Genomic DNA, 26,411 nt, shown 5'->3' with positions numbered 1-26,411 from the left:
TCTAGTTCCTGGTCTGGCTTTGGTAGGATGGTAGTGTTGGCCTCATCAGATGAGTTAGAGGTATCCCATGATAGTCACACATTGGAAGAATATTAAATGTTTGGTAGAAGTCACTGGTGACACCATCAGATTCTGGGCTTTTTGCTGCTGGGAGGTTTCTTAGTCTCCTTACTCACTCTTGCCAGGCTTAGCATCTTTACCTCTCTATGGTTTACTCTTGGTAGGTAATAAGTTTCTGGGAATTTAATCTGCTTTTTGTGGATTACTGAATTCTTGGCACAGAATTGTTCTTTCTTTCTTTCTTTCTTTCTTTCTTTCTTTCTTTCTTTCTTTCTTTCTTTCTTTCTTTCTTTCTTTCTTTCTTTCTTCCTTCCTTCCTTCCTTCCTTCCTTCCTTCCTTCCTTCCTTCCTTCCTTTCTTTCTTTCTTTCTTTCTTCTATTTTGGTTTTTTGAGACAGGGTTTCTCTGTGTAGTTTTGGAGCCTGTCCTGAATCTCACTCTGTAGACCAGGCTGGCCTCGAACTCACAGCGATCGGCCTGGCTCTGCCTCCCGAGTTCTGGGATTAAAGGTGCGTACCACCGCCACCCGGCTAGAATTGTTCTTATAGTTCTTAACTATATTTTGGATTTCTCTCTCTCTCTCTCTCTCTCTCTCTCTCTCTCTCTCTCTCTCTCTCTCTCTCTCTCTCTCTCTCTCTCTTTCTCTGATATGGGGTCTTTGTATACCCCTAGCTGACCTGGAACTCGATACGTAGACCAAGCTGGCCTCAACTCCACAGAGATCTACCTACCTCTGCCTCCTGAGTGCTGGGATTACAGGCATGTGCTCACCATATTTAGGGATATTTTGTGTTTCTGTGATATTAAATATCACATATTTGTCAATATCAATTTATCATATATGTAATTTTATTAATCATCTTATGTGAGTGTTCCCATTAAAAGAACCTAGCTAAATGTGTTTGTTTTTGAAGTGACAGGTTCTGATGAGGGCCCTGCCTGGCTGACCACTTGACTGCCCCAACCAAGACCTGTCAGTGCCTCCTGTCAGTGGTCAGTGCTGGCCTCACTCATCTGACTCTTGCTTTTCCAGTTCCCACATCGGGTATTTCTGCTCTGGTATATGCTGCTTTCTCCATAGCCTCACTTTGAGCTTGTTTGTGTGTGTGTGTGTGTGTGTGTGTGTGTGTGTGTGTGTGTGTGTGTGTGTTTAAAGATTTATTTATTATGTATACAGCATGTATGACTGCAGGCCAGAAGAGGGCACCAGATCTCATTACAGGTGGTTGTGAGCCACCATGTAGTTGCTGGGAATTGAACTCAGGACCTCTGGAAGAGCAGTCAGTGCTCTTATCCTCTGAGCCACCTCTCCAGCCCCAAGTTTGTGGTTTTGTTGTCACTGTATTCCTTGGGATGTAAAGATGGGTTGATTTATTTTATTTATTTTTTTAATCTTAACATAGGTATTTACAGCTACAGAAAACTACACAGATGTTGCCAACATGTGCCTGTATATCTGGTACTTCCTATGTACTTTAGTGTGTCATGAATGCTCTGTGTGCCTTGTATGCTTAATAACTTGGTACATTTGGCTATTGTTCCATTTCTGTTTATTGCACATGTTTTCCTCATGTGTGGTGCATCCCTAAAGCATCATACATCCCAATATTTTTTTTTCTGTGTCATAATTAAATTCTCTTAAATACTGAAATGCATGGTTGGAGTGTGACTCGGTGGTTAGTTGTTTGCCTAGAAGGTACAGACCCAGGGCAAAAGAAATCTTCAAGTCACATAGAAATGTACTTTGAAGCCAGGTGGCGGTGGCGCACACCTTTAATCCCAGACTCGGGAGGTAGAGGCAGGTGGATCTCTGTGAGTTCGAAGCCAGCCTGGTCTACAGAGCGAGATCCAGGACAGGCACCAAAACTACACAGAAACCCTGTCCTGGAAAAAAACAAAACCTAACCCTGCACTAGGAGCATGTGCACCTCACATTTAAACAGCCTTTCACTGCATATCTGATGGATTACCACAGACTGGTGCTCTTACTTTTTAATGTTTTGGTGAATTTTATATGTGATTTTTCTAGGATTTAAAAATAAACATTTGTAAATGAAACTGGCCTATAGTTCTTATGTTACTGACCTTAGTTCTGTTACATTCTGTGTTTTGAAATATTTATAGTTTCACAAGCAGCTGAAGAGAGTGTAGTGCATGGAGCCAGCCTCCTGCATCTCCCCATCCAGCTTGTGGTCATCGCTTATATGACACAGCATCATTTCAAAACCAGAAAAATCACTTTGTTACAATGTACATGCATGATCCAACTTCATCCTTTGACTTTTGGGTTTAGTTCATAGTCCAATATATGGTCTGCTTTTGTATTATGTGGTGCCTGAGGAAAATGTTGTTTCTCTGTTTTTGGAACCTTGAATGAATGATGAGAGCAGATGTTGAGTTATTCTGCATTCTTGATTGTCTAGTCATTCTACTGACTAAGAGAAGAATGGAGATGTCACCTGTGGTTCCAGACTACCTCTCCATCAGCGCTGCTGATTGGGTCATACATCTTAGGGCTTCTGTGGTGCTCATTTGCTTCAACTGTCAATTTGACAGTCTAGAGTCCCCTGAGGAGGAATGCCAGATCAGATTGGCCTGTGGGCATGTCTATGGGCAGTTGTCTTAGTTATTAATCATTATAAGAGGACCCATCCCACTGTGGGCAGCATTTTCCCTGGGAAGGCAGTCCTGGGTTATGCAAGAAAGCTAGCTGAGTATGAGCATTGAGTACACTAGCAGCCAGCCAGCAAGCAGCATTCCTGCATGACTTCTGGGTCAGGTTCCTGCCCTGACTTCCCTCAGTGATGGACTGTGACCTGGAAGTACAAGCTAAAGTGAACCCTGACTTCCCTGTGATGGACTGTGGCCTGGAAGTACAAGATGAAGTAAACCCTTCCCTCCTTCAGGTCTCTTTTGTTCAGAGTGTTTCCTCATAGCCAAAGGAAGGTAATCAGGATTCATGTCTTCCTGGTAAATTCAGTCTTCATGTTATTTTGCCAGCTTTATTTCATCTTTACCCAGTGTCTCTGTTCCTGAAGTTTTCTTTCCCGTGCTGCCTACTTCTGATGCCAGTATGCTGCGCTTTCTTTCTTTGGATTAGTGTTTTTTTCTGTCTGCTTGTTGTGGCCGTTAAACCTACCTGTAGCATTGTAGAGTGAAATGAGTTTCTTGCAGACAGCATGCAGTTGGGTCCTTCTCACCCATAGTCTATGTGTGAAATTGTCTTTTCAGCAGTCAGTTTATACTTAGCATGGTGATTGATATGCTTAGGTGTGCCCATTGTTTTAGTTATCACCCTTTTTATTCGTTTCTGTTCTCCTCCTCCTGGTTTTCTGTGGGTTACTTTACCATTTGTTTAGAATTTCATTTTGGTTTATATATAGTAGTTTTTTTTCATAAGGACTTGTACATTGTGTGTGTGTGTGTGTGTGTGTTCAAGCATGCATATGTGTGTGTGCATGCATGCACTCTATTACCTCCCACACACATGAAGGTACCTGTTTTCTCTGTGCATGGATCATGCTTTCTATTCTCTGTTACTGGCTCCTCTTCTTGGCTCTCAGGCTCTCTTCCTTACCTTCACCTTGCCTCTCCTGACTCAGCCACATGCCTCTGAAGTTGGTGCTCAGGGCACCCTGTTCATCTTAAAGGACAGGCCAATTGGCAGCTTTTCATTTGTAGAATTGGTTGAGTAAAGTCCCTCCTGATTACCGACTTCCTGCAGCAGCAGGAACTGTCACTTGTTGGCTTCTACTGTGCCACTGCACTTAGACCACCAAGTGTCGATAGCAGGTGCTCAGCAAATACCTGTGTGAGCAAGTGCATGCATAATGGGAATGGTAGTGGGTCCAGGCTGTGATGAGCAATGGAGTCTGGACTTAACCTCATGACCTCTCAAGTGCTGTGCAAGAATAGTAGACAGAGAATTGCCATTTGGAAACTTCTACCTGGGAGTCTTTTATGTGGGGAGAGCATTTTGGGGCTTGTGAGTTAACCGCTGGTCATTAACCAGCCACCTTCCCGTCATGTGCCCCCTTTCCTGGAAGTTCTGTTTTGTTAATGTGTATGGACAGACTCTCCCTTGTGGTAGGAAGGAATGGATTTCACAGTTTGTAGCTGTGGAAGGAAGAATATTGTTCTCCTCCAGCAGGCCCATGCCCTGGCTCCTGTGACTGTTGCAGGAGCTTAGCTCTGACACTGGAGCAGGGGTGGGCACGGGACCAGGGTTGTAAGTCAGCTGACCTTGAGATAAGGGGGTACCCTGGACAGTCCTGTGAGTCCTCAGTAGCCAGGAAGGTCCTGAAACATGGAGCGGGTGTCTGAGTTTTGCTTGAGAGATCGAACTGGCCAGTGCAAACCTCAGTGTGCAAACTCATGCCTTTTCTTGTTGCTGTGATAAAACATCAAGAGACAGCTTGGGGGATGAAGAACTTTGAGAGGACACAGTCTATCAAGGCAGGGGAGGCTTGGTGGTGGCATGTGCCCAGCTGTGGTGTGGGTCCACCACGTAGATCATGAAGCTGAGAGAGGACAGGAAGTGGGGCTGGAAGATAAGCCTCCAAGCCTTCCTCAGTGACCACTTCCTCCAGTGGGGCCCCACTCTCTAGAGGTTCAAACCCACGGACCTGTGCAGACAGTTCCCATTCAGAACACCACAGGCATAAGAATACAGCCACCTCTAGAAGCTGGAAATGGTGAGAAAGTAGGTGTCTCCAGGTGCTCCATGTCTCACCTCTGACCCCGCAAACTGTGAGAATGGATTGTGTTGTTCCAAGCTGCGAGGCTTCTGTCTAATCTTGATGTCAGCAGTAGTGATGATGTCAGCAGTAGTGATGAGAACTCTATCACTCACTCTCTTTTTAAAAACTTTATTATTTTGTGTGCATGGGTACATGTCTATGTACCACATGTGCCTGGTGCTGCGGAGACCAGAAGTGGGCATCGGATCCTCTGGAATTGGATGTACAGGCATTTTTGAAGCTATATGTGGGTGCTGGGAACTGAACCTGGGTCCTCTGGAAGAGCAGCCTGTGCTCTTAATGATAAACCATCTCTCCAGCCTCGCGTGTCTGTCTGTGTGTGTGTGTGTCTGGATGTGTGTGTCCATCTGTGTGTATATATACATATGCATATGTATATACTTTTGTATGCCTATGTATATGTATGCGTATGTATATGTATGCATGTATATGCATATGTATGCATATGTATACACATATGTATACGCACACACACAGACACACACATAGTAAGGAACCACAAGGAACTGTGAGAGGAAAGAGAAAACTGTCTCATGAGCCTCAGATGAGGTTAAATATGAAACTTTTCTGGCTCATTCTGTGTGGAAAATGAAAATGCCACACACATTTGGTGATATTTCTTAAATTGAAACCAACACTGTGATCTTTGATCCGCACTGGTCAGAGCAGAACTGATGTGTCTTTTTGTGATGTTCCCACAATTCATGAGTCAGGAATTTCTGCTGTGCATTATAAAAAGTGATTCATTGGCTTGTGATGATAGACTTTCTTCTGAAACCATCACTTGTGTGCACAGGAGGGGAGACTGCTTACACATGTCTGTTTGTCTGTCCTGTTTCCTGAGATGCTCAATGTTTGCTGAAATTCTGGGTTTTAATTTTATTTTACTGTCAAACGTTCAATAGCATTTCCACAGCTCCAATCCAGTGCCTTTATAGACACGTTGTCACCTGTCTAGAGAATGTCAGGACGCCACTGTGCTGAAGCAGGGTTGGGTCTGGTGGCTGCTCGGGGAGGGCCAGAGTGTCTCAGCTGTCGTCAGTCATTCTGCGTCTGGGTTCTTAGTGTGTTCCTTGTATCTGCTTGTCCCGCAGAGGTCTAAGACTCATGTTCCCCAGAAAGACAGGAACTGCATGTAGTGAATGGTGTGTAGAAATAAGGTTTATTTTTGTGATAAAAAAAAAGTTATTAATTACCAGGAGGTAGTGGTGCATGCCTTTAATCCTAGCCAGAGGCAGGTGGATCTCTGTGAGTTCAAGACCAGCCTGGTCTACAAAGTGAGTTCCAGGACAGCCAGGGCTACACAGAGAAACCTTGTCTCAAAAAACAACAACAAAAAGTTATTCTTTAACATGCCTCAGAAAGATTCACTAAAGGTGAAGGTTTTTGGCAACAAATTTTAAAGACCATGGAATGATGAGTTCCCCTGTGGGCTCCAAGGTCTTTGCCTGGGTTCAGCTTATGGCTAGCCCTGTAATCCTGTCATCTGCATTCTGTGGTTGGATATTTGCATGTATCCATTTTACTTCCACATATACCACACATGCATACTTCCACACACCGTGCATATCCACATATACCCATCACACATTCTTAGTTTTGCTTTATCCAGGACCTCACTATGTACTCCAGGCTGTCCTGCCTAGCTTCTGGCCATCCACCAACCCTCCCCCTGCCCCTTCCTCCCCCTTGTCTCCCCCCCGCCATGCTAGAAGAAAACTTGATATATGGTCTCTTCAAAGTGCATGTGTACTAGTGAGAAATTCCTTCAGATTTTTTTCCTCTCTCTTGCACTTTACTTCCTCTCTTCCTCCCTTTCTTCCTGTCCCCTCTCTCCTGTGTCAGGATTAAACCTAGGGCAGGGGTCATACATGATAGGCAAGCACTCTACTGCTGAGCCATGTCTCCAGCAGGATGTTCTCTTCTTATTTTGAGATGGGATCTGGCTAAAGTCATCTGCGTCTTTTTGGTTTTGGAGACCAGCTAGCTTTGCTGTGTTAACTTGTGCTGTGCCGCCCTCACCTGAGTGCTGGGATTGCAGGCCTGCAGCGGCTCCCCGTCTGCTCGCCTTCCTTGAAGGGTATCTTCAGACTCTATACCTTGTTTCTCTTTTTCTTTTACTAGAGCAAACCCACTGTTCAGTGTCCTAGGGCTCACGGGTGCTGAGGGCAAGTCTGGGCTCATGCTGTTCTTGTCTAAATAATGCTCCCTCTCCTCCCCTCCCTTCTTCTCTTCCCCTCTTCCCTTTCTCCCCTCCCCATGTTCATGCTCTTTTAGAGATTAGAGTCCTGGGATTCTGATAGGAATCATATTGAGTCTTAATTACTTGGGGGTTGTGTGGACCTTTGACAATTTCAGGTCTTCTAAATAATGAACATAGGCTATCCCTTTCTTTGTATCATCTCTTGACTTGTTTCTCCTGTGTGTGCATGTGTGTGCGTGTGTGCGTGTGTGTGTGTGTGTGTGTGTGTGTGTGTGTGTGTGTGTGTATGTGTAGAGGACGCGGTTAATTTCAGGAGCCATACACTCATTCACCTTAGTTGTTGAGACAGGGTTCTCTCAGTTGAACCCAGAGCTTGCTGGTCCACGCCTGTCTAGTTCATCCTCTTGTCCCAAGGACTGCCTGTCTCTGCCTTCCTAGCAAATGCTGAAATTACAGGCAGGGCACTGTGACCACCCAGCATTTGAGTTAGTTCCGTGGATCCAAGCATTAGTCCTCAGGCTTCAGCCACTGAACGTCTTCCGTCCCTATTTTGAAACTTCGATGTGTAAGGCTTTACTTCCTCAGGTTTCATTCTATACATGTTGCCTTTTGATATTACTGAGAACCATGGGGTTGTGTTCTTAACTCTCCTTAAACTGGTCTGTCTTAGTTTGGTTCCTGTTGCTGTGATGAAACACTGACCAAAATGCCACTTGGGGAAGAAAGGGTTTTTATTTCTTCTCACAACTCTCAGGTTACACTCCATCTCTGGAGGAAGTTGGGACAGGACCTCAAGGCAGGAACTGAAGCAGAAGCCATGGAGGAACACTGCTTACTGGCTTCTTATACAGCCCTGGACCTGCAGCCCCATCCACAGTGGACGGGTCCCTCCACAGCAGTCACTGATTAGGAGAGTACCCTGCAGACTTCCTACAGGCCAGCCGTAGGAGGCATTCCCCAGGGATGTCTGGTTTGTGCTGCACATGCTGTTTTAGTTACTGTTTGTGCTGTGGGGAGTGTCGTGAACCATGTGCTTGCTCTTGGATTCTCTTCCTCCTCGTAGGATTCAGAATCTAGAAGCTGTGTCTTCACGAGTCTTTTGTTCATGCCTCATGTTACTGGGTTTTCTTCATTCATCTTAGGTTAATGGAGGTGAATAAAGGGACTCTTGGGTTCTGAATGCTGTTGGTTTTGTAATGCATATTAGTAATTTTTATTTCTCTGCTGTTGTTTCTGTCAATAACTGAGCTTCGTCTGGCTGATTCTTTTTGTCTCGTTCTCATTCTCGTTCTCTCCCTCAGTTGTGGCATTATAAAGGGAAATGTGGATTTGTGTCTACTCAATCTCACTTTCTCCGCCCTTCTCCCTCCATAGGCACACTTTTCCAGGGAGGGATTTTCTTCATTAAGTCCTCTGGTCTTTTAAAAGCTTCTACTAAAGTTTGTCTGGAGAGCCATTTACCTAGGGAATTGTGGGTCCTGTTAGACTTCAGAGTTCTCTCATTGAAAAGCTTTTCTGGGAGCACTGTGCTGGGTGATGAAGCTTTAGACCCCCATCTACTTGGCAGGTGCTTGGAGATGCTTGTGCTTGCTGTGGAGCAAAGAGTGAAGCATACTCCTGTCCTCCTCAGCTGCCTCTGTCTGTCTGTCTGTCTGCCCCGACACAGGGCCTGGCTGCTGGTAGGCCACCTTGCTGTCCCTGGGGATGCATACCTAGATGGCGATGCTGCAGCATCCTACTGGGTGTGAGCACCAAACACGTGACTGACACCCACCAGAGAGCAACAGGGCTAAGTAAGGGCTGAGGAGGTGAGGTCATGGGTTAGCACGGGACCCCAGGACCCCAGCAGGGTGGAAGGTGCTGCCTGGTTGAAGGTGGTCCCTCCAGCAGGTTTGGCGTGACTACAGGCTGAGCTTGTAACTGTGGTACAATGTTCTTCTTACAGATACAAATATAAAACAAGATACGCCCTCCCCAACTGCAGAACAGTGAGATCCTGGGCATCCATCTCTTCTTATTATTCTCACAGGGGCTCATATTGGAATATAAATGGGCCTTATTTGTGCTTGCAAATCAAATCACCATGAAAGGTTATTTCAAGAGGCAGAAGCGAAATCATAATAAAATAATTTAGTGGAAACGGGAGCTGAGAGTGTGCTTAATGGAACATGATGGGGTTTAATTTTCTTACTATCTCCATCATTAAAGCTCCATTATCGTTCCCGAGACCTCATTTAGGTGTCCTGTCACAGCGCGTCTCTGAGGTGTTTCTGGGCACACGGGAAGCTGGGGTGCCATCAGCACAGAAGTCACTAATGCTGGTCTGTCCCTTTCATTTCTGCTCTTTGATGGCTGTTTCTCGCGTCCGAGTTTTCCACCTGCTCCTTCTCACCTCATCTCCTGAAAGCCGTTGTGTGTCTTCATCTAGGAGCTTTCAGAGGAGGAAAGTACAGCTCTCGAGTTCGGAACAGAAGCAAGTCTTACTGTTGAGGAAGTCCAAGGTGCGGACGGAGGCTCCCAGGGCTCTGCAGGTCCACTGGAGTCCCGTTGCAAGCACACCGCAGCCTGGTTGGACTTGGCCGTAAGACCACATGCAGCAACCATAGCGGTCCTTCCCATTTCATAGTACTTGATAGAGCAGAATAGTTAAGAACCGGAACCTTTAAGGAAAATTCCCGAAAAGTCTGGCCCCTTTTGTGGCTTTCTGTAGCTAGGGTGAGGCCGCTAACCTGCTCAACCAGAGGGAAGGGCCTGGTGTGTATGAGTTCCTTCTTATGCCAATGCCCAGAGACCAGTGGGACATTGTAAGGCAGAAGGAAGGTGCAAGAATACTATGATTGCTTTCTGATATGGTGGTAGTGTGTTTCTCATTGGTCTTGAACTCCAGTGACTCCTAAAGTAATTGGTACCTTAGATACTAGTGTGTGTGTGTGTGTGTGTGTGTGTGTGAGTGATGCACCTGTGTGCATGCAAAGGCCAGAAGTTGACATTGGGTAAGTTCTGTTGCTTTCCTCTTGGTTTCTTGAGAGAGTCTCTCACTGAACCTGAGGATTTCTTCTGGCTGGCTTCCTGGCTAGCCAGCTCCCAAGATCCACCTGTCTGCCCAGTCCCTCCTAGAGTTACAAGCGTGCCTGCCATTCCCTGCTCTTAAGGAGGGGTGAGGGCTTTGAATCTCGGGTCCTTTGCTCTCGCTGCAAGTGTTTTCACCCACTGGGCCATCGCCCAAGCTCTAGGCATTATTGTTACCCAAAGTTTGGGGTGGGTTCCAAAATCGTTTGCCCAGTGTGGGGGTCTGAGTATCTGGCCTTGGTGTGGCTCTGTAAGGTTGGGTGTCTCTGTGGCAAAGATCGGTGTGCTTCCCACTGCAGAGCCACGGCCAGCGCTGTTCCCCACAACCTCTTTTGTTTCTGGGTCTGCTGTCTCTCCCTGCTCTGCACTCCTGCCCGCTCCCTCCTGAGAACTTCCAGCTCACACTGGCCTCACCTAGCCAAATCTGTAGCACTCTGTACCCCATTACCCTGAAGAGGTGGGAAAGCTCCCTGAGGAACTTTGCCGGGTCCCACACCCAGGGCAAGGCAGGCAGGAGCTGGGTAGAGTGTTGCTTCTCCTGACATTTCCTAGCTAGGTCAGTCATGGTGGCTGGTGTTTCAGCAGAGGTTGGGGATGATCCCGGCTGCAAAGCAGCCTGAGCTGTAGAAGATGGCAGGCAGTGTCAACTTGGATCTGCAGCCAGGGTCCTTGATAGACTGTGATCTGTGGACAGTAAGACCAAGGTGCTTCTGCATCTGGGTACAGGTTTGGGGCTCTTGTGTGGAGTCTTGAGGGTATGGGGCTTAGCCTCTGCCCACGCTCAGCTTCTCTTTTCTGTATCACAAAAACCCTGTGATGAAGCACAGTGACTCGCCCACACTGCTCTCGGTCCCTCTAGCCTCGCCATGTTCGTGTGAGGAAGTGGACATTAGGATTCTTAGATGAGGGGCCGCTGGTGGGTCAGACTGGAGTGGGTAGGCGGCAGGCAGGGACTCTCCAGGTCTGAAGGCCATGGTGCATCCCCTGCTCCTGGTTCTGAGGCCTGGAAAGTGACAGAATGGGGCTAGAGCTTGTAAAGAAGTCTTGTTGTGAAGTAGAAGAAACTCAGAGGCAGGATGTGCGTGTGTGCGTGTGCGTGTGTATGTGTGTGTGTGATAACTATGCATGTGTGCATGTGTACACGTGTGCATTTGTGTACACATGGGTGTGTATGTGAAGCTTCTGCTCCCTCTGGCGGGCTGTATGGGAGGGAGCTCAGATAGGCTGGTATTCCTGTTGGACTGCTTGGATGTCAAGCCTGGGGTTCCTGGGAAAGGCATGCTGGCATCGACTGTTCTTCAAGTCTGCCCAGGCTGTGGCCATGAGGACAGTTGCCAGGCACTCAGCTAGCTCCTGAGGACTTTGTCTTGTAATTTCACAACTTCACATTGCTCTTCGGTTGGTCCATGTGCACCCACAGAAGGGTGAGGTGGTACACAAGTATACATTAATTAAAACTTGTATGTGGATGATCCTTGCCATGGTCCACACAAGTCATTAAGGCAGAGAAATTGACTTGGCCATTGTCACAGAGCCCCTCCGTGGTTAGAGTCTAATGGTATTTAGCTTTGCGCAGTGGCTTCCCTTGGGAATAAGTTGGGAAGACCCGGACTTGGGCTCGGCATCGAAGGGTGGGTGGCAGAAGAGGAGCATGGAGTCTAGCCAGAGGTCCCCGAAGTGACTCAGTGCTCCCTCCTCGCTCCTGCAGTCTGGCTTGCACTTCCAGCTGCACACCTGGATGCCGCTGCTGGCACACTGAGGTGGATGCTCGTAGCCATTGCAGGGGAATGGCTCTTGGTCCTCAGAGTCTGAAGCGTTCATTTCTAGCTCCCGAGGGTGCCCTCCCCAGCCGCCCTAGTGGTCCCAGCCATGCTGACTGAGCTCCTGCTGTGTCTTCCTCTCCAGTGCCTTCTCAGCCCTGGGATAGCAGAGCGTGCATCATGCCGAGCTCAGGGCATGGCAAAATGAGATGGATCAGCCCGGAAACCATACTCATGTCTCCCAGCACTTGGAAGGACAGCGTTGAAGATCACTCTATGACACTTCAGCTCGGTCTGAAAAAGAAAAAGAAAAGGAGGGGAGGGGAGAGCAGGGACCGGGCAGGAATGTGAATCTAATTTCTCCAAGACTGTGTGGAATCTGCCTGTTGGTTAGCTCGCTGCTTGTGCCTGAGTGGACAGAGTCAAATGCTCTTTAGCAAGACAGTCTAGTGACCAGGAGCCTGGCGACAGTGTGGGTAGGCGTGCCTTTAAAGTTAGGGCCATCTCCTAGAGACTAGTGCCCCTCTCTGCTCACCTCACGGACACGATCTCATGGCAGTGTTCACAGGCGCCTTCTGTCCTCCGTGGGCAGTCCACACCCACACCTCGAATGAGAAGGTTAGGTGACACCGTGGCACTCCCCGCATGGCAGAGGTGTGGTAGTGAGAAAGGAGTTTTGGTACACGTGGTTACATGTGGTCCACCAGTCAAGAGAAGTCATCAAGACATTTTCTTAAAGAAAATGCTTTTTTAAAGAAGATTTCTTAAATTTAAATTTTTTTTTTTTTTTGAAACAGGCTAACTTCACAGAACAGAGGCTGCCCCCAAACTTACAGTAATCCCCCTGTCTCCACCTCTCCAGGGCTGGAGTTACAAACATGTGCCACCAGGCTGCCCGGGTGACTGTTTTAAGGGAAGTTAGTGTTTCTGTAGCAGTCTTATCCACCAGTGGTGTCGGGGCCAGTTGCTAGTCTGCCCTCTGAGGGGTGCTGGGCATCTGGCCTGGTGCCAGCATGCAGGCGTGTTCACGGCTACTTAGCTATGGCGTCCCCCAGTCCAGTGGGGGGATTGCACCTCGGCCCTGCAATGACAGAATTACCCAGACATTACAAATGCTTCAACTGAAAGAACACGAGAGATGGAAATTCCAGTCAAGCGGTGTCTGCAGGTGGGGGTCAGGGTTTTTCTGCTCCCTCGCCCTCTGGAGTTGTACAGGCTACGTTAGGCAGATGCTAAGCATGGCTGAGACTTAGGGACAAGAGACATTTCCCCATCGGTCTCCTGCCACGAGGGTCGCCCAGTGATGAGACACAGGGAAGTTGTTTCCAGAGGAGGTGAGCAGCCGTCTTGTCTACTCGGGCCTCCTCCCTGGATCCGTTTCTGTCCACCAGCCCTAGCTCCCTTCTCCCTCTATGGCCTTTCTGCTTCCTCTCCCCTTTCTCACATTCTTCTAGACTTTCGTTTTGATTTCTGGTTTTCTCTGTGACCTGGATGGAAGAATTTTAATCGGGATCTTGCTATGTTAAAGCCAAGCCTCAGGTTTCAGACATAGTGGTTGAAAACGCAAAACCGCCAAAGCCGTCCTTTCCCATGCTCCCGACTCCTGAGTCCAAAGAGCTCCTCAAGGCTGGACCAGCGCTCTGATGCAGAAGTGGGGCTGGGACAAGATGGGCACAAATAGGTTGTGGATGCCCAGCATGTGGTCCCGCCCATAATGGGAGCTCATCCCAGAAGAGATGCTGAAGAGCCTGGGCAGTTCCTACCGATGTCTCAAAGCCCCTGGCTCCCAACCTGGCTTGACGTAAGAAATTAATTTAAGAACTCAGTAATTCCCTTTGACATTAGTTTGTGAAGACTTTATTGTGATTCTATTACAGTTGTGAGTGTATATGCACACATGTGCGTGTTTGTACCGATCAGAGTGCATGTGTGTCCTTGTGAAGGCCGCAGGTCGACACTGAGCATTGTCTCGGGTACCATGCGCCTTGCTTTTTCAGACATGGTCTCTCATTGTCTGGGGCTCTCCAGGCAGGCTAGGCTGGCCGGCCGGGGAGCCCCAGGGAGCCTCCTACTTCTGCCTCCCCATCACTGGGTTTACAGGTGGGGCCACCACACCCTGCTTTTCTGTGTGGGTTTGGGCATTAAATTGTGTCCCCTCTGTTGTGCGGTCACCTTGCCCAGGGAGCCACCTCCCAGCCCCTCCTCACTCTCACTTCAGGTGGTTAAGGGGTGAGAGGAGAAGGCGGCAGAACCGTGTGCATGCTTGCATTTTTCTGGCTTTCCTCCCTGCTGCAGGCTGGTCTATAGCTCAGCACATTCAGGCCAGGTTGGTCTGTCAACACTGCAGAAGATACATAAACAAGGCACCTTCCTTCCCCAGCGACACTGGCCCTGGCAGCTTCCCTTAGGCTCTCCTGCCAGAGTTCTCGGCCTGAGCAGTCTTGGCCATGGTCCATCCTGCTGCCTTGCGGCACACCCCATCAGGAGCCAGGGCCCTGGGAGCTTGCTGCTAGAACTCCAAATGACATGAATGTGCCAGGCCAGGAGCCAAGTGACACAATTAACCTGCCGGAAAGGCCTGATCAGCACTGCCACCACCGTGGAGCCAGGACTGGAATTCTAAGGACGAGCCCAGCCGTGGCTTGGCAGCAGTACCCGTTGATTCCGACCTTCCTGCTCTGCCAGGTAGAGCCGTTCACTCATGGTAATTGGTACTTGCTGGTGCTCGGGGGCCTTGTGGTGTCTGTCAGTCAGATTTAACAACAATGTTCACTTCCTTCCCCTTCTCTGTAATCAGAAGTGGGGATGATGCCCACTCTGTCTTACACCCACACTCTTAGGGTGCTGGCACCATGCACCTTAGTTCCAGATGAGGGAAAATCCCGGGCCTGGGTCTCCTTAACCCTTGCCCAGCACCCCAAAGCTCTGGCCTCGTTAGCAGAGGAGCTATTCAGCAGGTGCCATGGCGGTTCTCAGGCTTCAGCCATCACACCCCAGACAGCCTCACGGGGACCCCAGGTCCCGCCCTCTCTTCCCAGGAGTCCTTTGCCTCTCTCTATGATTTTAAACAGGCTGACCTTTGAGTCTCACTGGGCTTGCCAGGGGGTCAGTGTGTGACTCAGTGAGTCACAGAAAACTTCCAAATTCCTCAGAAGAAAGTTCTTCTCCTACCCCCTGACACTCCAGTCTTCCATCTTCTCAGGGTTTAAGCTCCACTAGGGCTCTGGACACAAACAGGCCTACAGGACTGGGCTGTGGACACTAATGCTTCACCCCGGCTTGGACCTTCACGATAGAAGCTGCGGGAATGGAGGCCAAGTCTCTGTTGTTTTCGAGTCCTGTGGCAGGAGGGGAGGTGATGTAAGGATGGAGAGAGGGACATCGGCTGAGTGTATCTGAGTGCTGTAAACGCCATCTCCAGATCTCCGTCGGACCAGAAGCGAGAATGTTGCACAGGGAAGTGGGTGGGTGCTGTGGCCTCCTGGAGCCTCACTTGGACCCGCCGCAGACGTGGGTGGGCGGTGCACTGGGACCTGCTGCCGTTTGGAGATGCATTGAGCAGAGCGTGCGGTGTCTGTTGGGCCCACTGCACTTAACAGTGTCTTCTGGGTCTGCGTGCTGTGTCAGGTGACACCCTCCTTCGTAAAGACTGAGTACTATTATGTTGCCATCTCCCTCTTTCTGTTTCCCGAGTAGACCCTTAACTTGCTTCTGTGTTTTCCTAATTGTGGACTTGCGGCCATGAACTTGCCAGACTTCTTAATGGAGACACCTGAGTCCTTCAGTGCCTCAGCCGCCATGATGAGGTGTGATGCAGGCCTGCAGTGAGGCCCTGAGCAAGGCTGGCGGTCTGGTCTAGTGTTTCCTTGCTCTGCCCTTGGTACTCGAGAGCCTTCCACCGAGCACTGAGCTGTTAGCGGAGAAGACCGAGGCTTCAGGTTGAGTGCCCACCCCTTTCCTTAGCACCAGGCACACAAATGATGCCGCGTGCTTACCGATGGGCCGTGGAGAGGAGGCGGTATTTTCCCTCAGCTGCGCTGGGCCTGCCTTCTGTGGGCTGTTGCAATGCCTTCCCTCTTGAGCCCGACTTCCCGATTTACCCGTCAGCCCATGATAACACCAGTGTCTGGAAACATGACTCTTGACAGCAGCTACAGTCCGCACGTTAGTATCTTGGGTGATGTGTTTATTCTTTCTGTATTGTAGCTGCCAAGAACTACAAGTGTCCTTAGAGTTTAGGGATCGACGCTAAGGGCTCTTTGGAAACCAGAAGATCCCAATGGTAGCAGTGGAGGCTGGGTATATTGTAGCATGAAAGGAGAGAGGGTGTGTGGCCCCATTGTGGCCCCAGTCAGGACTTCTGGTCCCTTCCCTCCTGTACCTCCGCTCCAGACTGCTTTAGGTTTGCTTGTTTGAGACAGGGTTTCATTCTGTAGCCCTGGCTGACCTTGAACTCTGGGCGATCCTCCTGCCTTCCAGGAGCTTGGGTTCCAGGTGTGAGTCTCCACTTCTGCACTCCTCTCAGCTCCTTTCAGGTCACCTGGCAGGTCTGCAGGTGTGGACACATGGCCCACCCGAGTGCTGACTGGCCTGACTCCCCATTTCTCTGCCTGTCTCAGTGTCGCATGCACAGGCCATGGCCGCCACCAGCCTAGACTGAGCTCCAGTTTTGCCACTGTGGAGTGTGGCAGGTCGTGCTTGGTCCGGTCACTTCTACCCCTTGGTCACCTCTGCCCTCATCTGCCTTTGTAAGGGTGACAGAGATGCCCAGGTGAGATGCTCTCCTGTGTCACTGTGCTGTCCATCCTAAGGCCACTTGTGAGGTGGACTCTGCTGACTGTGGCGTCTAGACGCCCCGCCATGCTCTAAGGTCTGACCGAGGCCCTGTGCGCCTGCCTGTCTTCCTCCCCTGCTTGCCCTGGCCTCGGGAGAGCAGTGCTGCCAGCTCCCTCCTTGTCTAAGGAGCCACAGGAACTGGGGTGGGGAGGGAGAGACAATTTACCCTGCTTCCTGTTACTCTCTGCTCACCCCAGACCTTAGCCATATATTTGGGGGAGGGCAAGGGCTAATCTGGAGGAGCAGCCCTTGGTGACTTGGCCTCTGACCAGAACCACCCCTCCTCCAGCTCCACCTAGTCTGCACCGGCTCCTGGGGCCTTGTCTCCTGGCAGCACCTCTGCAGATGTGCCTGCACTGCAGATGTGCCCAGCTGCAGATGTGCCCAGCTGCAGATGTGCCCAGCTGCAGATGTGCCCACCCTGCAGATGTGCCCACCCTGCAGATGTGCCCACCCTGCAGATGTGCCCACCCTGCAGATGTGCCCAGGCTGCAGATGTGCCCGTGCTGCAGATGTGCCCGTGCTGCAGATGTGCCCGTGCTGCAGATGTGCCCAGGCTGCAGATGTGCCCAGGCTGCAGATGTGCCCAGGCTGCAGATGTGCCCGCGCTGCAGATGTGCCCAGGCTGCAGATGTGCCCAGGCTGCAGATGTGCCCACGCTGCAGATGTGCCCACGCTGCAGATGTGCCCACCCTGCAGATGTGCCCACCCTGCAGATGTGCCCACCCTGCAGATGTGCCCATGCACTTTCCTTCCTAAGATAATCTGCGCCAACTTCAAGAGATAATAAAAACCTCATTAGGTCTAAGAGCTGAGGTAACTGAACTCATACATGGTAGCCGGTGTGGGCTTAACTCACACTCCCGCTTCCCCAGGGCCTGGTCCCAGCTGCTCTCGATCTCCTCACTGTGAGCACAGAGTCACGGAGGGACAGTCTGCAGACTCTGCTCACCTGCACCATGTAGAAGCCCCTTACCTATAGCTGGAAAAGCAAGCAAAGATAATTCTAGAACATTGTGTCTATGGAGTCCTCACTTTAGATATGTGAGGTTCAGGGTCTATGATGGCTTGGAAGTAAAGAAGGTGAAAACAGTGCTTTGAGCAATGTTGAGAACAGAAAGGGAACTGTCTCCAGAGTGCCCGTGGACTCATCTTTATACTGTGTACCAAATGCTGTTTCATATTTGATGCACAGTACCTCCCCCAAACCCTGAAATGTTGGTGAGAATGTGTGCTACCAGGGTGTTTTCTCCAAACCACAGACCTTTGGCAGGGAGCAGCAGTGGCCCACAGCTCAGGAGAGCCTCCTTTGCTGGTCCCTGGAGGCTCAGGATTGAAGAGAGATGGTGTTATTTCAACTCCATGTGGTGGCTCCCTCCTTCCCGGAATCCCAGCGTGGACGGCAGAGGCTGCTGTGGCTTCTAGGCCAAAACTGATTTCCTGGTCTAATAATGAGACAATAGCTTTAAAAATAATGAAAACAAGATGAAAAGAGTACATTCCATCATGAGCACTTACATTATCACTAGATTTATCTCCATCGGGATTGGCTGTGTCGTTTTCCAGAAAGGACCCAAATCAAAGATTGATTGGCCCCGTTTTCTTCCACAAGAACAGCTTTGCTGTGTGTCGTTAGTTACTGTATCAAGAACAGCGTGTTGTGTCATCTTGGCTCTGATTGCTCACCCTCTTCTTCCACCATCGGAAGCATTGTGAGCATCACCGGATGGAGTTGGTGGCATGCGGCCACCTCCACATTCATCTTAAGCTGGTGTCAGGGAAACACTGGATTGTGACCTCCACCCCAGGAGCGCGCTCTGTGCTTCTGAAATCAGTGCTAGACTTTGGTCCTTGGAAAGCCCACACCTTGTTCTGTGTCTGAGACAAAGATGCTGCCACCCAACCTACATGAGTCAGGAGGGTCTGTGCAGCGGGATGGATCAGCCCAGAGGAAGGTTCCCAGTCACAGGCACACGCATGTAATCTGTAAGCTCAGGAAGCCACGTGCCTCTCCCGAAGCTCCTGGCCTCTCTGCCCAGGTTTGTTTCTCTGATCCCAGGCAGGTGGAAGTCACAGACAGTGAGGAAGACTGATGGCGTCTCACCGACCCTAAAGCTTTGACCAAGTGCAGTTAATTAGCCAGGAGCTGGTCACAGTCGGCCCAGTCAGGAGTGAGCAGGGCAATGCCAGTGTACTGTGGACCTGGGAGACAGTGTGGTCACATGACTCAGAACTACGAGCAGAACATGGAAACGGGTCATTAAAATGGGAAGGTGGCTTCCAGACAAGGCTTGTGTCTCAAAGGTTTTCTGAGTCTGGCCAACCTGAGTGTGGCAGTATGAAGGGACAAAGTAAGTAGGGTTGAGAGAAGACTCCAGAAGGCTGAAGAGAGTGCTCTGTGTGACTTAAAAGCAGTGTGTTTCAAAACTTGGGCCTGTAGATGATTGCCTAGGGAAACTCAAAGTCACAAAGTTGGGCCAAGGTGTAGATGCCCAAGTGGAGGAGATTGAGAGAAACAGAGTATAAAGTTCTGTTGGCGAAATCTTGCCAAGCCTGAAGCTGCCCTCCAGGCCTCCTGGGACAGACACCAAAGCACAACAAGCGTTTGTGGGATAGAGGAGGTGACCCTGGGAGCTCTGAGGTTGATGCTGCTCCCTGGTCGCTATCCCTTCCTGACACAGATGCGACAGTCCCCAGGAACCCAGTGACAGATGCCTGCTGTTCTGCAGGTCGAGGCTTACAGCACACCTCAGGCCCGCAGCTCTTGCCCACCTGTCCCCGACCACCCTTTACTGGTCTTGCTGTCAGTGGGTTGCCACTTTCTGCACTTCATGCCAGTCTTTACTACGCTCACGGCCTCCTCCCTCCTCTGCGAGGTAGACTCCATCGCGGCAGGATTTGGGTTGGCTTCCCCGCCTGTCTTTATTCCCTGACACCAGCCAGGGACACTTCGGGTGCACTGAATATCTGTTGCAAAGACGAAAACCATTCTAAATGCAACACAGACGGGATCCTGGAGCTGGAAAAGGCATCACTGGCACCTGGTAAAGTTTTCACAAGGCCTTCACTTGGTCACTATCTGTTCTGATGGCGTTGGTGTGCTCGGCTAAGGCGCTGACGTGGGCCGAGAGGCGACTGGTGGGCTTGCTTGCAGGAGGCTGGAGGCTCAGTTCTTGGTCCAGGCAGGAAGCCTGTTTCGAAGGATTAGCCCTGGGAATTCAAAGATGCTTCGGCTTTTAGAAAGGAATACACTTCCATCCAGTTTTACCTTCTCAGAGGTCCTCTATTTAAAGCAGGCACAGCCCCAGGGCTGCCCTCCAGCACTTGCCTCAGTTTCCCCGTTCTTTCTGATTTACTGACCATGCTGCTGCCTCAGGTCCGTGTCTGTGAGGATGAGGGGTCCTGTTCTCCAGTCTCCCTCTAGTTCCCAGAGCACCGTCTGGCACAAAATAGACTTTCGTTAGCTCCCAAATATGATTCATGCTTGAAAATAGAGCTAACTGTGTATACGAGAGAGGGTGGGGAGGGGCGTGGGGAGGGGTGGGGCAGGTCTACTGGTGCCTGCTCAGCTGGCACACCTCCTGCTTCTGGCATTGCCTGGAGCTGGGGCTGTAGTACGGGAACAGGAATTCTAGAAGCTTTTGTGTTCAATGAGTGTGTGTGATTCCACCCAGGGTGTCTCTCACCCCACTTCACACCAGTCCCAGACTTAAACATTGTCTCTTCCGTTGAATTCTGTGAGATGTAATAACTCGCTATCGTTGATGGCTTTAGTTTTTAAGAAAGAAATGACAAAGTGGCACGAGGAAAGCTGTTATGTTTGTGATGCTCTGGCCCTTAGAAGCAGCCTTTCATGAAACTGGGCGGTGATGGCGCACGCCTTGAATCCCAGCCCTCGGGAGGCAGAGGCAGTCGGATCTCTGAGTTCGAGGCCAGCCTGGTCTACAGAGAAGAGTTCTAGGACAGCCAGGGCTACATAGAGAAACCCGGTCTCTCTCTCTCTCTCTCTCTCTCTCTCTCTCTCTCTCTCTCTCTCTCTCTCTCTCTCTCCAAATATATATAAATCGATGGCCTTACATCCACACACTCCTGAGACCTGGGTCATCCTGCTCTGTGATGCTGCATGCTGAGGAAGTCAAGTCCCCCGAGAGCTCACACATAGCAGGTTCCAGCAGGGTGAGACCATCACATCCAACATGACTGTACATATGACATGGCTTGAGTGGCAGGTAACAGAATTGCTGTCATACATGGTGCCCACACTTGATGTCTAGTTCCTCCAATGCCACCTACCTGAAGCAGAGGCTTGGTGCTCTCTCTCTCAGCTCTTGGACTGGGAATGCAGGCCCCGGTGCCTCCTGGGATTCTAGGGGGAAGGACATGACAGTCCAGACAGGGAATCCTTCAGCCTCATTTGGAGAATGATGGAGAGAGGTGGTTGTCTCAAGGATGATGTAATGGTGTTTCTGTCTGTTCTACTGCAGGAGCATCAGGAAAGCATTCTGGGTAATACCATGCAGAGTGTGATCGCATTACTCAACAATCTGGTTGCTTACAAAGACTCAAACATGCAGCTGCTTTATGAGCAAGGTAAGCTGGGAATTGAACCTGGGCCTGTGGAAGAGCAGCCAGTGCTCTAACCAGCTGGAGTTGTTGGGCCAGCCCCTAATGGATGATTATTAGGCTTGGTCTCAATGGTAAGCCATGGACTCAGATTGTCAATCGCAGTTGTGATATGTCACCCCAGATGTCAGAGCTCTGCTTCTACGTGGCTTCTGTGCTCAAGTGTTTCTAGTATTTTTTTCCGTCCTAAGGAAAATACGCATCACCCTCTAATAAGAAATATCAGCAAGAGTTGTGGGGCTTGGGTTCGTAGCCTTGTCAGCTCCTCCCCATGGCAGTGCCTTACCCTGTCTGTGGACACAGCTCCGTCTGTAGTGTAGGCTATCTCCAGAGTGAGGCAGCTTCAGATGAAACAGCAGACAAAGGAACTGAAGAGGAGAGAGGATCTGGGCTTCAGGTCACTCGAGGAAAGGCTCCTCAATCAGGGCGGTGGCCGCCGACCTGGACTTTCAGTCTTCTTACTGTCCCAGCTGCGGGTGGTGAAGGTGACCCAGACCCTGCAGCTCCTGCTACAGCAAGAGTAGAGGCAAGGGGATGAGGGGTCTGGGTGCTCTGCAGGGGCGGGGTAGGGGTGCTCTGCAGGGGTGGGGTGAGGGTGCTCTGCAGGGGTGGGGTGCTCTACAGGGGTGGGGTGGGGGTGCTCTGCAGGGGCGGGGTGGGGGTGCTCTGCAGGGGTGGGGTGGGGTGCTCTGCAGGGGGGGGGCGCGCAGGCTGGCGGTGTCGTGGGGCCAGGGCCTGGGTGTTCGGGGACAGAGGTCTGGAACTTGAGGAACCATCTGACCCCAAAGACCTGAGCAGTACTCATAGCTAAGCACGAACTTGAACTCCTGACCCTTCCACCTCCACACTGAAGGGCTGGGATTTCAGGTGTCCAGTTGCCGCTGGGTTTGAATGCTGTGTAACTCAGTGGTTTTGCTGTGGGTTTTTTTTTCCCCTCTTAAACACTTTCATTTTAAATGAAATATTTAGGGGGAGAAATATTATAAAACAAAGTAGTACTGTTTGCTTATATTTGAGAAATATCAGCGTTATTAACATTTTGGAGCTGACTTTGGGCTCATCCCTGCGCCGTGGCATTTCTATAATGGATCTGAACGCCAGCTTGCCTTTCCCAGCAGAGCTCTGAGGGTAATGGATTTACACAACACAGCACAATGCCACCAAAGCAGAAATCAAAACAGAGACGAAACAGAGTACCGCCGAAGAATCATTTAAAGAAATTCTTTGTCTTCAATGGTTCACGGAGTGTCAGAAATCAAAACACTGATTTTTTTTTAAGTCAGGTTTATATTAATCTGTCTAAATCAGTGTTTACTCAAGAGGCCAGAAAATCACTGCGTGAGTTGTTTGTGCTGTGAAAATAAAGAGACCCCCACGCACGACAGCCTTCTTAGCCTCCTTTAAGAATAGCATTCAAAGCTGGGTGGCACATGGCTGTCATCCCCGCACTTAGGAGGCCCAGGCCAGCCTCAGCTGCAGAGTGAGTTCCAGGCTAGCCTGGGCTACATGAATCCCTGTTTCAAAAAGCACACACACTAGGTTGGCAGACCTGTTCCCAGAAGATACAGTAAGTGGTACTTGAGGACACAAACAGCCTTTGGCTGGCCTCTAGCCCGCAGCAATCCTCCTGCCTCAGCCTCTTTAGGTCTGGGATTTCAGATTGTCCACCAGGCCTGGTTTAGTGTAACTTTTTAAACTGTTTTATTTTTAATTATGTAAGTGTTCATCCGTCTGTCTGTGTCTGTGTGCACACGAGTGCAGGCATCTCTGATGTCAGAGGCACTTGCTGCCCTAGAGCTGGAGTTGAAGCTGATGTGAGCTGCCTGGTGCGGGTGCTGGGGACTGAACTCAGGTCCTCTGCAAGAGCAGCATGTGCGCTAGCTCGAGCCCCTACTCATTCTGTAGTGAGGAACTGCCATGCACGTGTTTCACCTGGTGATGGCGCTCCAGTAGGAAGCTGCAGTTGTTTTCTGACTGGTCTCCAGGGCCAGGCATTGTCTTTCCTTGGTGTTTAGCAAAACCTGAGAAAATCCTTTAGTGTTCTCTGGAAGCTTCTAGAAGCCTTAGCTACGCAGATGTGTTAAAAGTTTAATCACCCAGGCTGGGACAGTTCTATCTGAAGGGAGCAGTGAGTCTGGCTAAGAGGCCGCGTCTCCACAGCCATGTACACAGCATAGATCCTGTGTCCAGGCTCCCTGGCCGCGAACTGGCGGAACAGCAAGGGCTGGCATGAAGACCACTGGCATTCACATCCCAGCCCTGCCATCATCGCTTGTAACCTTGAAATGTCTACTTTGTGTCTCTGCCTCTGTCTTCTCACCTCTGTCATGGGGATGATGACAGCGCGCCCACCCACCTGGAGGGGTAAGCTGTTAGATAGGCGTGAACCCCTGGGAAGGGCCGGCGAGTAGAAAACCCAAGAGAAGCTATCACTTTTCCACAAGCTGGTCAGATTCCCCGAGGGGAATTTATACTCTCCTTCTTCTCCCTGACGCTTCACACCTGGAGAACTTAGACATTTCCTGGACTCAATCCTTCTGACACCCTGAAGGCATAGGAATAGGATGAAGAGCTGTGGGTCTGGGCATGTGCCACACACTGTATGCGAGGCTGTGCACACGGACAGGGTTAGCGAGGTCCGTCCTGACCCTGTGTCCCTGCCTCTCACCCATTTTGCTGGCGCTCTTCAGTGTGGTCCTAGCCCTTCATCCTCCAGGTGTGGTCTCGTTTCGGGAGGAAGGACTTCCCACTTGGTCTCCATTTTGTGCTCTGCTCTGGTCCCGAGTACTCTGCAGTTCAAGGGAGACTGGATGGCCGTAAGGGACCATCTGGGGGCTGCGGAATCCACTGGTCACCTCTGCTGTTCTCTGAGCTGCTTGTTTGGCCATTGGCTTCCTTCCAGGGTCTGTCCCAGGCATCACTGTGAAAATCTGTTCAGTGGAAAGAGGGTTGGTGGGGAAAGGGACAGTTGGGGAGGGGAGGTGGCATTTGGACTGTGGTGAACCTTCCCTCTAAGGTAGCAACGGTGGGATGTGTTCATATTCTGTGTAGTTCACCCACTTGGCACGTGCAGGTGTGCTGACCCTGCACTCCCTTCCTCAGCAGTGAAGCCCTCCCCCCTCCCTACCCCGTACCGTTATTGAGAACCTTCTGTGCACTGAAGACCGTCAGGATTTCATCAGGATTTATAACGGCTGCCATGCTCCTCTCTTGACCCTTCTCACCCAGCTTTGCCAGTTATCACCCAGGTGGCTGGGATGTCCCCATCCATGTCTGGGAGCTGAAACATTTCATGCAGTGGCCTCCTCTCATTTTGTCTATTTCGAAGTAGCAACAGCAACCTGTCAATCAACAAACGTGTGTTTCCTTCTTCATTGCTTCATGACATTTGTGCGGCGTCCTGCTGCCCACTTCCTCGGTGTTAGCCAGGTTCTTCGGGTCTCCAGTGTTTTAACACAGCAGAGTCATCTTACCAGCCACCCAAAGCTTCTCAAGGAAATCTAACAAGCTTCCTCCTCCCTCTTCTGTGTGTGTTTTTTGTTTTTGTTTTTGTTTTGTTTTTAATTTGAGACAAGGTCTCACTGTGTAGCTCTGGCTGTCCTGGAACTCACTGTGTAGATCAGGCTGGCTTTGAACTCATAGAAATCCACTTGCCTCTGCCTCCTGAGCACTGAGATTAAAGCTGTGTGCCACCGTACCTGGCCTGGAATAGATTTGGAAACATGAAAATTGGCAAGGGAAATACTCAACAGAGAGTGAGTGGGAGACACTGGGGGAAGACTTGGCAGCTGTGCCTTCGGTGGTCTCAGGAGCTACCGAAGGGTGTGTATCCACGAGTTCAGGAAACCCTGGAGATGCTCACATGCTCATTGGAGAAGGCAGCATGGCCTGGTGGGTAGAGTTGGTTTGAATCTGGTGTCTGCAGCTTTATTCCCTGAGACGCTCCGAGACTCATCTCTCTAGAGATAAATGTGCCACTTCCAAATGTTTGTTTTGAAAGTCAAATGATAATATATGTAAATTTTCCATGCATAATCACTGGAATTAGCATAAGTATTTAAAGGTAAGTAGTAAAAGCCAGTGAGCCTGTGAGCTTGGCATCTGAACCATGTGGAGGAGGGAAGGAAAGCTGCAGCTGAGTAGTTATTGGAAACAGTGTCGTCTCCAGTTCTAATTGAGATAGCCCTTACCAACCTTCAAAGAGGAGACAGAGTCATCTCCAGTTCTAATTGAGATAGCCTTTACCAACCCTCAAAGAGGAGACAGAGTCATCTCCAGTTCTAATTGAGATAGCCTTACAACCCTCAAAGAGGAGACAGAGTCATCTCCAGTTCTAATTGAGATATCTTTACAACCTCAAAGAGGAGACAGAATCGTCTCCAGTCTAATTGAGATAGCCTTTACCAGCCCTCAAAGAAGAGACAGAGTCATCTCCAGTTCTAATTGAATAGCTTTACCAACCCTCAAAAAGTAGCCAATGCACCAGAGTCCCTGTTGTTGATAAGTGGAAAAGGAGTGACTGCAGGATTCCGAACAAAGGACAGTTCTGTCAGGAGGTGAGGAGGAAGGCTTCATCAGGGAGGTCTGTGTAAAAGCGCTGATGGAGGTGAGGCCCAGGAGGCAGAACCATGGGCTCCTTTCTCACTACCAGACTGAACTCCTGTGCAGAGGACTCTGGCCTGATCACAGCTTGTGGAGAAGAGAAGCCACACTTCCGGTGGATTAGCACAGCAGATGTTGCATTAGTGTTCATTTAACGGTAGTTTAGCTAGCACTCCTGATCTGGGGTTGACTTCCTACTTCACTGTCTCTCGTGCCTTCTTTCATGGCCCATCATTCCCCAGGGTCTTAGAATCCCTTGCACTTGTCAATGGAAGAGTGAAGAAGGAAGGTATCCTTCTATTTCAGCAGAGGAATAAATGTCTGCAAACTATGGTGGTATTTTATTTGTACTGAAATGTGATTTTAATTGTATGTTAATAAATAAAGTTGCTTGAGATCAGAGCTAATAGCAAGCCATAGCAGAGCTGGGCGTTTGTGGCGCCACCTTTAATCCAGCACTTGGTAGAAGAGCTAGGTAGATCTCTGTGTGGTCAAGGA

General features: G+C 49.9%; 1 protein-coding gene across 3 annotated transcripts in view; it reads left to right on the top strand.

Moving 5' to 3' along the window:
• Ulk4 (unc-51 like kinase 4) overlaps nt 1–26,411 on the top strand; it is a 352,379-nt gene that overhangs the window by 143,393 nt on the left and 182,575 nt on the right. For all 3 annotated transcript variants that reach the window (XM_037208051.1, XM_037208050.1, XM_037208049.1), the window contains one exon: nt 21,173–21,278. In XM_037208051.1, the coding sequence (XP_037063946.1) occupies nt 21,173–21,278 (106 nt within the window). The remainder of the gene's footprint in view (nt 1–21,172; nt 21,279–26,411) is intronic.

The sequence above is a fragment of the Peromyscus leucopus genome, chromosome 7, assembly GCF_004664715.2.
Source record: "Peromyscus leucopus breed LL Stock chromosome 7, UCI_PerLeu_2.1, whole genome shotgun sequence".
Lineage (NCBI taxonomy): Eukaryota > Metazoa > Chordata > Mammalia > Rodentia > Cricetidae > Peromyscus > Peromyscus leucopus.
Note: the sequence above shows the minus strand (reverse complement) of the source record. Positions and strands in the feature narration are given on the sequence as shown.